The following is a 14849-nucleotide window of genomic DNA, read 5'->3' as shown; positions in this document are numbered from 1 at the left end:
TCCCTGGGTCTCCAGAAACCAGCTCCTCCTTTACCATTCCCAAACCTTCCACAGGCCCTTCCCTGGCCAGCCCTTGTCCCTGGGAAGCCCTGGCTGGAAGAGGGTAAGGCGGGCCTACAGGACCCTGTTTCTCCCTGCCCGGAAGACTACAGTTTGAGCCAAGCAGCGGATGTCTCAGGCACGTGGGTTCTACAGCCAGGGCCGGGCCGTCAGTCAGGAGCAATGGCCGGGCCCTGGCTGCTCGGCCAAGCCGGCCTCACACTTTCGTGGGTGGTTTCTCTTCCGCCTTGGAGCCGGGCAGCCCGTTCTCCGTGTTGTCTCCGTTCCCGGAGGAGCTCACAAGACACTCCTTCCTGAGAAGGAGCAAGGGGGCCACAGTGAGCACCCAGCCCGCACCAACACATCAAGAGGCCAGGTTACTCAGCCTCTCCCTACCTCAGTTTCCTCGTCTGCAAACTCACACCTCCTTTGTGGTACTGACTGAGGAGAAGGTGCACTAGGAGGCTGCCCAGGATCAGCATGTCCCATGGCATCAGCCAAGGTCCTGCCCAGCTGTGCCACCCCAGGGCAAGGGTTCAGGCCAGCAGGGAGGACACTGGGGACTCAGAGCTCCTCCCCCCAGGCCCAGCAAGCCCTGGATCTGTGACATGTGGGCAAAGGGTAGAGGCAGAGGGCAGAAGGAGAGAGGAGAGCCTCTGGGTGGGAAGGCAGCCCTGGCTGAGCCGGCAGCAGGACGCTGCAGCTGGAGGAGCAGGAGGCGAGGGCTGTGGGTGGGGCCGACTCACTTCTTCTCCCGGGTCTTCTTCAGGATGAAGGTGATGAGCTTCTTCAGCAACAGGATGCAGACCAGCAGCCCGATGACCCCGCCCACCACGGCCAGGATGATGAGCGTCACTGTGTTATCCACCTCTTCCACTGCTCAGCCAGGAGAGGGAGGTGGAGGGAAGGAGAGGGGAACGGGGTCACCTGGCCAGCACCCTCCCCCGCGCCCCCAGCCATCCAGCAGGACACAGAGGCCGGCACATGACGTCCACTAGCTCAGGCACGTGCACAGGCTCCCGTTCCACACCCTCCACACACACATCCCCTGCAGACTCACATAAAATTGTGCTGGGGAATAAAGCAGAGGTTTGCGTGACAGCGTGGTCCCCAAATTGCCATGCAAAAGATTCATTGTCACTTTCTAAACAAATGACATCCTGGTGACTCCCTCTCATCTCCTCCTTCACACAAAAAATAATAAATAAATAAATAAATAAATAAATCTCTATAAATAAATAAAACTAGCCGGGCGTGGTGGCGCATGCTTGTAATCCCCGCGCTTGGGAGGCAGAGACAGGAGGATCGTGCAGGTTCGAAGCCAGCCACAGGCGATGACTTAGGAGACCCTGTTTCCAAATAAAAATGTAAAAATAGGTCTGGGAGTGTAGCCCGGAGGTAGAAGGGCTTCCAGGAACCCCAGTACCACCAAATAAAAATAAAAATAATAATAAATAAATAAATAAAACTCCCATCTGGCAGGGAGGAAGGTCATCTCCCTAAGAGTGGGAATGTCCCTGTTCTTGCTGGACCCAAGGCACCTAGAACAACGTCTTCAACAAAGCAGGTGCTCAGTAGACATTTGTGGAATCGATGGGTGAATGAAGCTAAAACAGGGAAAGGGTCCACTTCAACTTTGTAAGGAGCAAAAAGATAAGTGAAAGCTGGGCATGGTGGTGCACACCTGTTATCCCAGCACTTGAGAGGCTGAGAAAGGGAGACCACAGGTTTGAAACCAGGCTTAGGCAACATAGGAGAACTTCAACGACTTAGAAAGACTTTTTTTTTTCTTCTTTTTTTTTTTTTTTTTTGTGGAACTGGGAATGGAACCCTTCTACCTCCGGGCTACATTCCCAGACCTATTTTATATTTTATTTGGAAACAGGGTCTCTTAAGCCAGCGAGGGTGGCTTCAAACCTGTGCCATCCTCATGTCTCCGCCTCCCAAGCATGGGGATTACAAGCGTGCACCACCACACCCGGCATATAGCAAGACCCTTTTTCAAAATAAAAAATAAAAAGGAGCTAGGTGTGGTAGCACATTCCTGTAATCCCAGTACTTGGGAAGCTGAAACAGAAGGATCACAGGTTCGAGACCAGCCTCAGCAATATGTAGAGACTCTCCAAACCTTAGTGAGACCCTGTTTCAAAAACAAACAACAACAACAATAACAAATGGCCAGGGTACAGCACAGAGGTAGAATGCCCCTGGGTTCAGTTCCCAGTAACAAAAATTTAAAAAGTAAGTGAGAGTGCCTATCTCAGTGCCTGGCACCAAAAATGTTGGTTCCCCTTTCCTTCCTCTCCCTCTTGAGAAAGCTGAGCACAGAGTAGACTGATAGGATCCCTGACTAAGAGGAGGGGAAGTCTGATACACAGACCTCACTCACATAACTCCAAGCTCAAAGAGGGCTGGCTGGGTGGCCGCTGGCCCTGCCTTCCCTTGGCATGGCCCAAATCAAACTCCTGGCACTCCCTCTCCCAGGAGAACAGAGAACCCCAGGTGCTTATGAAAGGCAGCAGGACAGGACTGCTGGAGCTCCTGAATCCCAGGCTCCCAGGCTGCTCTGCAGCACAAGGCCAACCTGGCGGCTCCCAACCTGCTCTGCTTCTCCAGCCACCTCCAGCCTTGGGGGCTTGTGACCACCTGGCTCCTTATCACAGGCACCCTCACTGCCTACGACTGGAATCCCCAACCAGGAGACCAGCTCCTCGGGAGGCAAGACCATGCCTGCCCCATCGCCCCCCCCCACCTAGAAGACAAGCTACCAGGGGGCAACAGCATGCCTACCCCATCTCTGATGTAGGCACCTTGACAGGTGTGCAGCCTACGCCCCATCTCAAGTGTTCCTTTGCTTATCTTCCATCCTGGTCTCAATTGGACACTCCTGAAGAACAGTGCATTATTCCAAGCACTTTTTAGTATAACACCTGACAATCGACCCCCGTTTGCGTAAAGAACACACAACAGTTACAACATTCAGAGAGCTCACCCCCGCCACTCCAGCCAGCTCCCCTAACCTTCACAACGACCCCAGAAGAACACAGCTACAGTCCCATTTCACAGACCCAGAAAACAAGGCTCAGAGGGGCCAAGAGTATTTGACAAGATACTCAGTGGCAGAAGTTTAAGCTGAATTCTTCTAGCCTCCAGATGTAACACCCAGATGTGGGGAATGACAGACCGTGCCAGCCCAGCCGCGGCACCCCGCCCCCCACTGAGCTCCCACGCGGCCCGCTGCATACGCTTGTCCACCACTTGGAGGAAGATGGTGGCGTTGTTCTCCAGGCCCTTCTCCTTGGGGTTCTTCACGTGGCAGGTGTATTTGCCTGTGTCGCTGAACTCTACACTCCTGAGCATAATGGAAATGTTGTTCATCTTCTCCTTTGTGGAGCCCTCCAGGGTGATGCGGTCATCATCCTTCAGCCGCACCTTGGGGTCCGACTTCTCATTCTTCACGGTCCCGTCTATGAGCTGAGGCGTGAAAGAATCACAGTGAGTGGTCAGGGGCAGGTTTCACTCCAGCCCCCACTGGTGCCTGCTCTGTCAGGGTCCAGAAAGAGACTGCGGTAAAGGGTATTTCCCTCACCTTGGTTTCCTCTGCAGTGTTGACAGCCCTGCTGGTCTAACCTGAATTTTGCTTGTTTCAGGCTAAATCATGTTCCTTTTATGAAGGTCTCCCTGGAATGCAGCATGCCCTTAGCTCTCTTCCTCAAAGCCTTTTATATAATGACTGCAAATCCCACAGGCACTTCCCGCTGTGCTTCCCACCAGCCTCTCTGACACTGTGTCCCCTGCCTGACTTGATTCCAATCCTCTGTCCAGAGCTCTGTCCACCAGCACCCTCTGGCCCCAGCGTCAAATTCTACCGGGGGGGGGGGGGGCTCCTGTGCCTCCCTCTATTAGTCTAGGGGTGCTAGACACCTCCCAAGTCCAGCCTCCCAACCTCCCTCATCTGTCTTCTCATCTCCGCTCTCCAGGCCTTCCCATGGTCTTTTTTTCTGTGTTTGTTATTAAGCTCTTAACTTTTACACAAACCATCTAAGTTCCAGGTATTTTATTAAGACCAGACAGAGAACTCTAGCCAAGAATTCCAGCAGACTCCAAATTCTGGCCACACCATCTAATCAATGTCTCCTCACACTTAGAGCCAGCCTGAAAAGAATATTGGGAGAATGGGCAGCAAAAGCTGGGTCCCGGGGGCCATGGCAGTGGGGCTCTGCCCAGAAGGGACTAGAAACTGCACTCAGGATGAGGGACAGAGTGGGGAAGAGCGGGCATATCCATGGCCCTGCCCCTCCCTCCTGGACTCACGATCCTGTAGGAATCGCTGGTATTGTAGGTCCACCAGAAGCGGAGGTTCTCAAAGCCAAAGCAGCTGGAGAAAGTGCAGGGCAGCAGGATTTCCGTGCCGTTGACGGCGTAGATGGTGGTGGCCTTTCCCACAGTCACCTCCAGCGACAGGGATGCAGGGAGCAGGAAGAGACCTGTGTACGAGGCACGGCCTTCCTCAGTGGAGCCCAGGGTAGCCTCCAGGCTGGCGCGGGGTGGTGATGCCACCCTCGATGTCACCTTCGGGACCATGGGTTGGTGGCCCCGGGCCACGTGTCAATCATTCTCCACTTCCCCCCTTCACTCAGAGGAACTGACTTCCAGGCCTATTGATACGCCTGTGGATCTCTGGATGGCCACCAGGGGTCACCCCAGCCCAAGAAAAGGAGAACCTGACAGTTTTGCAGGACCCACTCGCCTGCCCCGCCCTTCACCTGCACTCTAGGTGCTCAGAAGTGCGAGCGTGCCTCCTCCTTACGATTGTGGGATTTTGGAGTCGAGGGCATCTAAAAAGAAAAGTGGCCGCCGCCGTCCCCGCGCGACCCTAGAGCCTCCTGCCGGCTGGAGGGTGGAAAAGGCAGAGGGACGCTTTGGTTATACGTCCGTGTCCAGCGCCTTCTGGCAGCCAAACAGAAGGGTGAGGGGCAAGGCCAGGATGGGATGCGGCCCGGGGTACCGCCGGGAGCAGGGCAGCGGCGAGGGCGGGGCGCGGAAATCAAAGATGGAGAGAAAAGTAAGTGCGCAGAGATGCGCGGCGGAGGCTCAGAATAACTGCAATGCGCGCCCGCAGGGTGGGGCCTGCCCCGCACCGCCTCCACCCAGGGAACTGCCGCGCGGCCGCCCGGCAGTGCAGCCCAGCGTCCCCAGAGGTGGTCCCACTAACGCCCTGGACCCTCCTCCCGAGTCCTAGGAAGGAGACCTGGCCCTCCACCCAGCCAGCCGGGCACAGTCTTCGAGGTAGCCCCACTTGACACAAGGTCACTGGGGAAAGGGTCCCAAATCGGACACTTAACCTCCCCTTGCCCCTAAGGGAAAGAGAACCTTTGCCCGTTCTGACTCGCAGAAAGCCCCTCTGTTGTCCCACTTAATCCCCTCTGTGCTGCAGCAAAAAATCGTTTTCCTTTTGTTTTGCCCACAGGAGCGAGTGATGATGCTTGGGACTTCTAAACAATGCTTTCCAAATGACAATGGAGGGCTCCAAGGAGAGCTGCCAGCCCGCTGGGCTCCCAGGTGTCCCTCTTCACATCCCCTTTGCTCCTGCCTTCATCCCCTACCAGCTCCGAAATCACACCCCCTGGCCCAGTAGCCCAATTGTGACCCCTGCCACAGGCAATACAGCACTGGCTGGTATTTATTGACCATTTGCTGTGAGCCTGGTACATCTCTTCCTAGGAGTAACTTGCTATTCTAGAGTCACTTGAGAGATGAAACAGGTAACTTGTCTAAGGTCAACAAGAGACATTTCCAGCATCCCATAATCCCAAAGCAAGAAAATTTCTCCCTGCATCCTAAGATTGCCAGATTTGCCTCGTCAGAGCTCCAGTGAGTGCTGGGGAGATTTTTCAGTTAGCTCTCATTTTCATATGCTGGAATTGTTGCCGGGAAGTGAGAGTGATTTTCAAATATCAGAATCACTGGGAAGCAGGTATGGCCAGCTGGGCCCAGCCTCAGGGCTGCTGAGTCAGCAGGCCTGAGTACTTGACAGTGGTATCTCTAAAAAGCCCCTGGGTGATGAGAAGGCTGCGGGTGGGACCCCACTTTGAGGACCTTTGTGCTGGAGAACTTACACATATTAGCCACAAGTTTTATTAGGGTGATAAAGGTTGGTATAATTTTTTTTTTTTTGCAGTACTGGAGATGGAACCCAGGGGCATTCTACCTCCGAACTACACCCCTCAGCCCACAGGGTCTCAAGCCTGCAATCCTCCTGTCTCAGCCTCCCAAGTTGTGGGATTACAAGCATAGGCCACCATGCCCAGCTCATTTTTTGTTCTCATTTTACAGATGCAAAAAAAATCCAGGCTCAGAGATGTCAGTGACTTTTCCAGGGGCTGCAGAGTAAATGGCCCAGCTACAACTGAACACTCACTATACAATAGGACAGATCTTTTCTTATATACCATTTAATTTAATCCTTATAATTATCCTATAAGAGATCTTTCTTTCTTTCTTTCTTTCTGTACTGTTGATGGAACCCAGGGGCATTCTACCTCCAAGCTACACCCCAGCCCTATTTTTTATTTATTTTGAAACAGGGTCTCACTGAGTTGCAAAGGGCCTCACGAAGTAGTAGCTGAGGCTGTCCATGAACCACCATTTTCCTGTCTCAGCCTCCCAAATACTGGGATTACAAGCATGTGCCACCACGCCCAGCTGATAGTTATTCTTATTCTCAAGAAACAAAGAAGAAACATGGCTCAAAGAGATTCACTTGCTAATGCCACACACCCAGGAAGTAGGCAGGCACACTCAGAAAACTGCTTTTCACCCTCCCAGAGAACAGCGTTGCCAGGGCTTGGTGCTCCTTGGAGCTCCTGATTTTCCTTTTGTCTCTGCCCTCCTCTAGCTCCTCTTCCTCCAGAGGTCTAGAGGTGGAGCCAGCATAGGGTTCTACCTTCCAGCCTGGGACCTACCCTAGAAGAGATGGCTCTCTGTTGGGAGACCCCAGCTTTGCCGCTCAGCCGCCCCACAGCCCCCCCAAGCCAAAGATCAAGGAAAAGGCAGCTTCCTGGTAGCTGGGCTCTAAGGGGTGCAGCAGCTCCTACTCCAAAGCCCAGGAAGCAAGAGCAATGGAGAGAGGATGTGGGAACTCAAGCCAGAGGCTAAATTCCCCCTCCCAATCCTGACCAGGAATGAGGCTAAGACTGGAGGATCACAGGTTCAAGGGCAGCCTCAGCAACTCAGTGAAATCCTATTTCAAAATAAAAATAAATTTAAACGGCTGGAGATGTAGCTTCAAGGTAGACCACTCCTGGGTTCAATGCTCAGTACCAAAGGGGAGGGGTGGAACAATACAAAAGACACCCATGACAAGGGGGATACTTTGAGGGGGGTACTGGAGATAGAACCCAGGGGCATTTTACCTTTGAGCTAAACCTCCAGCCCGATTTTATTTTTTATTTTGAAACAGGGTCATGTCAAGTTGCTGAAGCTGTTCTCAAACCTGTGATCCTCCTGTCTCAGCCACCAAAGTACTAGAATTAAAGGTGTGTGCCACCATTCTCAGCTAAGGGGATACTTTTGATTGCTTTAAATAGATAAATGAAAGAAACAAATAAAAGCAAAAAAGGGTTGGAATAGAGGTGTAGAGGAGAGCACTCTTCCTTGCTCACAGTGTTCATTTCTGCCTGGGCTGGATGACTTAACTGTAATACACTCAAGACTCTCTGAGGGAAACACTGCCATTTCCTTCTTGACCTGCAGAAGATAAAGGGGAAACGTGGAGACAGTTTGCCCAGTGGAGTCCAGATTCCTGCCCGGGGTTAAGGCATCAAAGGAGCTGGGCACACCTGTCTCCTCCACCACACAGCCTCCCAGCTGGTCCTAAAACCTGCCAGCCTCCTAAGTCTGGGGGGTCTGAGCACAGGAGAGCCCAGGGGTCTGCCTCCAGCCCACTCTCACCTGTGAGGCTGGGCGGCAGAGAAGGAGGGAGCAGGCATGTGGTCCACTAGAGGCCCCCAGAGGGCTGCTTCAGCAGGATGGCCAGGCCGGGCAAGGACAGGTCAGCAGGTGCCAGGCTGGCCCCACTCTGCCCCTTGACCTTGAGGAAGTCAGAGGTGCCACCTGGGCATGCGCACCCCCACACCGGTGCCCACGTGGCTGTAAACTCTCCTACCTCTTGAGCTTTGTGTGAGCCAACGAGATTGTGAGATGCAGGAGGGGCTTTCCTGAGCAGGTGCCCTGCGGGTAGAGGGCAGTGTGCAAAAGGGGGAGGGGCAGGGCTAGCCCCAGGCACGGCTGTAACCAGGACACACCTAGGCTCCTTTAATGACCAGTGACAGCCAAGAGTGTGGCCAGGCCACTTGAACATTGATTTCTACTTTTGCCCCATACCACATCTTTCCATGTGGCTAATTCCCTGAAGTAAAGGACTTGTTTTGCTCTGACCTGGACTCAGCTCTTTAGAATGCCAGGCTGTGCTGTGTGATTGGGAGTGGGAGGCACTTTCTGGCACTGTGATTGATGGACAAGCCCCCCCAGGTCCCAGTCCTTGGGCCTTGGTTCTGTGCCCCACAGTCTGGCCTCCACTTGTCACTTAGCCACTCTGGAATCCCTTCCCTTGATGTCCTATGAATCCTGGCTCCCTGACACCCTCATCTGTCCAGGTGTCAGGGCTTTGTCTGAGAAGGGACTCAGGATTCCCCAGTTTAATTAAAGTAAAAAAGTAGCAAATACATGCAAATGTTATGAAATATCCACACCAGCAGGAATCTGGTGGCAGCTACCATGTGGTCCAAGACAAATGCCAGGTGGGAAACATTCTACCACCTTTCCCCACATCTGGGTATCTGTCACACCTACCCCGGGGCAGGAGGAGGAAGGAGGGCATGAGGGTGTCCACTCTAAGTCTAGCTCTGAGGACTCTGTCGGCATAGCAAGCAGAAATTCAGTCGAGACACTCTGGCCCTGGAGGAGGCAGAGAGTGAGCGGAGGGCAGCAGGCTCTGGGGGCTGTGGGAGGCAGGGCTGGGCCAGGCAAAGCCCCTGGGCCCAAAGACAAAGGAAAGATTTCAGCTCCCAGGCCCTAGGCAACCTGCCTGCTTCCTGCCTAGCCCCAAGAGCTTTGCAAGCCTCTGAGACAGCCCTGGATTCTCAACAAAACCAGCTTTGCAAACAAGTACAGCGTGCAGGTTGCTCCTCTTGCAGGCTTCTGAGCAGAGGATGTAAGCCTTGCCCACCCTTAGCGTCTGTGAATATTTCTACACCCCCTCAAGGACCTGTCACAGGGCAAGGCAGTGCAGTACACCCAGAGTCTCCTACTAGGAGGTTACTAGTCATCAGGGTGTAAGGACTCAGCCCTCTCTCCATTCCCAAGAGCCTTGAAAGAGAACTACCCAACCTTTCCAGACTCAAATTGGCCATATCCCTCTTCTGCTCCCCCTCTCTTCTCCAGGAACCCCCTGGCTTACCCTTTCCATTTCCTTCCTCTGAGTGGGACTTAATTGTGTTCTCATTAAACAAGCCCTTAATAAATACACACCAAGGGAGAGAGAGAGTGCTACAACACAGCACCCTCACAAGTGATAATTAAACACAGATCACAGCAATTAAGCAAATCAGGAAACAAGGAAAGGGTGGGCAAGACAGACGTGTTGCCAGCTACATTCTTAAGACCAGAACCTCAACTGTCATGTGGGGCCTCAAAACAGCCTCTCAGTTTAAGAAAAAGGCATCTTGTCGGGTTGCACAAAATCGCTGGAGTAAAATATCATTCTATGAGGCTGAGTTTGATGTGGCAAGAAGGGAAGAAGACTCCCGGGAATTTGCTGTGACCCAGTCGGTCTCCCCAGCAGCTATGGGCCCCTCTAAGCCTCTATCTTTCCACACCACTCTCCGGAGCCTCACTGACCCTCCAGCCCTATGCGGGATCCTGTGGGGATCTTCCTCCTCACCAGACTTCTGATAAGTGGGAGGCAGTGTGGTGTGCCAGAGCCAAGCAGCCTGAATCCTGTCCCATTAAACACTAGACTGGCCACGCAGCCTTGGGCGAGTCACTGTCCCTGTCTGGAAGAAGGGTCTCTCATCCGTAAAAGAGCTTTGTGCTTCTCAAGTCCCTGCCTGCTCTGATGCTCAGGAAACAGTTCCTGCTGGCCATCCAGTCCTCTCTGCATCTCCCCCACTAGACCCACAACGAGGATATCATCTATGCCCCAAGCTCAGAGCAGCACACCTGTGAGGGCTCAGTCAGTGGCGGCCTGGGCAAAGCCCAGAGGGAGACTGTGTTTGTAGTTCCTCTGCAGACCAGAGGCTCAGGGGCCAGAGCAGGTAGAGCCTTCCATCTCTGAGTCACTTGGTTCTGTCCTGTGCTCCCAGAAGTAGCTCTAGGATTCATCTAGATCTGCTCCCATGGCCCCTGCCCCTATCTCATCATTCCTCCTTGGAGAAATGGGGCTTCCACCTGGAAAAATGTACCAAGACCCTGCCCCACCCTGTACACATGCGCACACACATGCACACAGTTCCCAGGGCCCTCTGGTTGCCCACAAAGTCTGGTTCTACGAATATTCTAACAGCCCGGGGTTGGCATCTCACCAACCAGGCACAGGAAGCAAGGAAGCCGCAGTGTCAAATGAAGTAGTTTAATGACTGCATAAGTCTCCATGTATCCGTGACCCCAGACTCCTCCCACAGCCACCGTGGGGACCCAGAGGAACTGCGGAGTGGAGCTGTCCCCATCCCAAGAAGAGGAGCCTCAGGCCCCAGAGGCCCACTTCATTGGGGTCACTGTGAAGCCCACAGGACATCGATGCCAGGGGCACAAGAGAAAACAACAGTGTCTTTTATCCAGCTGCAGAGATGTAAATAAATCAGCAGCTCTGAACAGTAAAGGCTAGCTCTGCCCCACCCCACAGGTACAGACGTCCAGGCTGCATTTGGTCTGCAGGTGAGAAGCAGCAGCAACTTCCCTTAAAGGTCCCCCCACCTTCAGCACAAGCATCTCTATCCTGTCCCTGACCCCGCGGAGGCAGAGGAGCCTCCAAAAGCCAAATCCGACAAATAAAAACAGGAAGAGACGCAGGCGCCCGAGATGAGTTGGCTTACATTGAAATCCAGCTATGATTTATGAGGAGATTACATTTTGGACTAATAAATATTCCCTAATCTCTTGGAGTTTGACACTCGAGACTACCGTGTGTATATTAATAGGTATTAACAATACTCCGTTTCCTCTGTGTCCTCTGGGCATGTCTCCTCAATCTTCATGGTCATCCCAAAGATAAAGAGCCTACACAGGCCCTCCCTGAGAATGGGGCCCTTCCTAAACAGTGGCTTCTGAGCAGTCCTCCCTGCCTCTCTGAGCTGAAGGGAGAAGGTAGGGGACCCAGGAGGAAGGGGAGCTGCCTGTACCCCATTGGTGCATGCCAAATGCCTGGGAAACAATCAAACGGCTCCGGGCAGGGGTGGGAAACCCCACCCCAACAATCATGCGTGCAACCACCTGGCACAGACCCACTTCCCTAGCATGCCTGTAACTCTGAACTAGGGAGATCCCTGCGGCAGCCCCAAGATCCGGCTCCAAAATCCTGGAGCTGAAAGCACCAGAGACAGGAAAGGGGGAAAAAAAAAAACTCATCCTGAGGCTGGCATGGGTTGGGGATGGGTGCACAGTCCCCAGGGAGCACAGGCTGGGCGCCAGGAGTCCGGCGGGAAGACGTGGCCGCCGATACTCCTTCAGTGCCGCGCTCTGAGCCCACCCGGTCCAAGGCGCCCCTCTTCTGGAGCGCCTACGCCTCTGGGATGGGGTGGGGGAAGGAAGAGGAGAAAGAAGAAACCAAACTGGGGCTGCCTTACCCAAAAGCCCAGTGCCCAGCCATCGCGCCAGGGCTTTGCCTCGGTCTCCAGCCCCGGGCATCGTCCTGTCCTCTCCGGAGCGCGCGGAGGGCGCGGGATGGGACGCCCGGCACCGCCGCGCTCTCCGCCGGAGGCTGGCAGTCGGCCCCGCAGCTCTGCGCCGCGGGTCGGGCTGGGGAAAGTTAGCGGGCAGAGCGCGAGGGGAGGCGCAGGGAGCCGAGGGCGGCGCGCTCCCCGCCTCTGGAGCGGCTGCGGGAGCCCGGCTGGAGGGCGGAGGAGGAGGAGCCGGGCCGGAGCGGGAGCACGGCGGAGCGCGCCGCGGCGAGCGTGTCTGCGCCGCGCTCTGGAAGCGCTCCAGCCGCAGGAGGGCTGGTGGCGGCGCGGGGCCGGGCAGGCTGCCGGCCGCCTAGGGGTCCCGGGGCCCCGCCATCAGCCCGGGGCCCGCCGCCTCTGCAGTCTGCGGGCGGCACCCGCACCGGCACCGCAGGGCCGGCCCGCAGCATCCGTGCGCCCAGCTGCCGATCAGGAGCACGGTTCAGGGGAAGCGGGTTGTTGGAAGGCTGTTTCGTTCCGCGCAGGGAACTCCGGCAGGGCAGCGGCTTCTCCGCAGGACCGCCGGCCGGAGAGCGCAGACGTCCAGGCGGGCGCTGCCGCAGCGGCGGGTGTCCACTGCGACCCGCATCTCGAGGACCCGCACCCTCTCATCTGCTCCGCGGGTCGCTTTAGCCCGCAGGAGCCGAGCTTCCCTTCCCATAGCAAGATGCCCCTGCCCACCGCCCACCAACTTAACCCATTTCTTCCTAGACTTCTTGGAAACTGCCTAAGTCCTGGTGAGGGAGCTGTCCAGATGCTGCCGTCCGCTCTGGGCTGCGGCCAGCGCAGGCTTCCCCTCCCACAGCACCCCTGCTCCTCACTATCCCCACCTGAGCGGTTCCTCTGGTCACCTTCCTCCAAAGCTTCCCATTCCCTTCAGAATCTTTTGGGATGGGAGTGGGGCGTGGGGAGGGGGAGTCCAGGGTCACAACCAGGTCAGAGGGCTGAGTGTACACCTGGAACACACAGCCTTTTCCTCGACAGCCCTGCGTTCTCGGTGAGCAGTGCTCCCGGGTGGGTGTCCTCCTCAGCACTCCGCCTGACCAGTGGGGCCTCCTGGTACTCTCTTTCTGCTTCCTTGTCTAAAGACTGGTTCCAACTCGGAACCCCTTCCTAGCCTGGCCTCTGCTGCAGGCACAGGGTCACTACCTCCTCCGCCTGAGTCCAGGGCTTTCGAGGCCCCGGGGGCCCTCCAGGTAATGTCAATGTCTGCATGCTTGCTGCAGAGCTGGTGTCTTTCTTCAGCATAAGTGTTAGGGTGGCATGGGGGCTCTGGCAGCCCCACCTGAACAGGCCAGCCAACCTCTGCTCCTCACCTGACAGATGGTGAGCACCTGATAGTAACCTGGTAGGACTGTCAAGGAGCAATGTCACCCTGAGCTGTGGGCTCCTGATTTATTTTTAGATATTTACTAAACTGGGGATTGAAGCCAGGGATACCACCAGCCCTGTATTATTTTATACTTGAAAACAGGGTCCTGCTAAGTTGCTGAGGGTATTACTACATTGCTATGGCTGGCCTTGAACCTGGGATCCTTCTGTCTCAGCCTCTCAAGTGCTGGGATTACACCCTGCTTGAGCCCCTGATTTTAGGGGGCCTCTTCCTGACTCTCCTCTAGACAGGCCCCTTCTCACTGGACAATAAATCCACTGGAACACAGTGGGGCAGGCATGTACTTCTTCCCCTTCTAGAAGGCCCCAGGGATCCAGGACCCTGGGATTCCCTGCCCAAATGCCCCAACTAGGCCTCTTCCCCAGGTCTAGCCTCTGAAAATGGGTCATAGCAAATGTGCACTCAGAAACCCCAAAAGTGGCAAAGGAGCAGTTATTTGCAGGGGCGATGGATGGAACTTGCATGACTGTAGAGCGCTCCGGACATTCAAGACAGCCCCCATTGCTACAGGACCAGAGAAGAGAGTGAGGGTGTGGGGGGAGGGCTCAAATACTGCTGGAAACTCACCCTGGCTTTCCAGGTGACCTTAAGCCACACATTCTACTTCTCTGCATTTCTTTATCTGTAAGGCATGGGGTTGGGGATCCTGGGACCTTTCCGGCTCTAGGAATCAGTAAGCAGAACAGTCCAGACATTTCACTTTGGTCTTCCAGGCCAACAAAAAGGAAAATGAGCTAAGGTCAGAAGATAAAAGAAAAGCTTTAACCATCCATTATCCTGGCTTATAACCTCTGTGTCTTTTCCACTGTGCCCTTCCCCACACCTCATAGACGTCAGAAGTGGACCTGGCTAGGGAAATGGAGATGTTGTTGCTTGGAGAAGTTCTTAGCAGAGTGCCAGGCATAGGGCAAACATGCAGCACATTGGAGCTCAAAGGGCTCTGTGGCCCCCAAAGAGCAGGCAGGCCCTGTCTCCAGGCCGGGTCAGCAGGCCTCCCCTGCTTCCCTACACGACAGTCACAGGCCAGGCATCCACCCCGCCTGCTTTATTTTTACAACAGGGTCGTGTTTCCCAGAGCAGTTGGCTGAGGTGAGAGAAGTGAGTCAAAGGGACAGAGAAGGCCTTGCCTGGGGGAGGGGAAGGGGACGGAGCTCCAGGGATATCTTTAGGTCCTGGCCAGTAACCCTCGTGCCCTCTCCCCCACCTTCCCGGCTGTTCACTGATTCTTAGAGTTGGAAGCATCCTTAGGAAACAAATTCCCATGCCCAGAGAGGTAGACTGTATGGCCCAAGGTCACCTGGAAAGTTACTGGTGAAACTCGGGTTAGAGTCTACCCCAGTATTCTGTTTCCCCACTCCACACTCAAGCTTGCCTCTAAGGAGCACCAGGAGGGCTCTGTGGCTGGGCAGAAAGTGTCTGGGAAATGCATTAGCAGTTAGAGGATTCTTACATTTATAGAGCACTTTCCTCAAAAATTTCCA

At 54.8% G+C, this 14849-nt stretch overlaps 1 protein-coding gene across 2 annotated transcripts; it reads right to left on the bottom strand.

Moving 5' to 3' along the window:
- Positions 1 to 256: 256 nt before the first annotated feature.
- On the bottom strand, positions 257 to 11943 carry SCN4B (sodium voltage-gated channel beta subunit 4; the record flags this gene model as incomplete). 2 transcript variants are annotated; one of them, XM_080708826.1, is made up of 5 exons in its annotated part: positions 257 to 353; positions 786 to 915; positions 3285 to 3513; positions 4354 to 4526; positions 11883 to 11943. In XM_080708826.1, 5 exons carry the CDS (start codon positions 11941 to 11943, stop codon positions 257 to 259), a joined length of 690 nt encoding a protein of 229 aa, XP_080564952.1. The 2 variants fall into 2 exon arrangements, with proteins under 2 accessions (XP_080564952.1, XP_080564953.1); XM_080708827.1 differs by lacking the exons at positions 3285 to 3513; positions 4354 to 4526.
- Positions 11944 to 14849: the final 2906 nt, after the last annotated feature.

This window comes from Muscardinus avellanarius, assembly GCF_963383645.1.
Source record: "Muscardinus avellanarius genome assembly, chromosome: 1".
Classification (NCBI taxonomy): domain Eukaryota; kingdom Metazoa; phylum Chordata; class Mammalia; order Rodentia; family Gliridae; genus Muscardinus; species Muscardinus avellanarius.
Note: the sequence above shows the minus strand (reverse complement) of the source record. Positions and strands in the feature narration are given on the sequence as shown.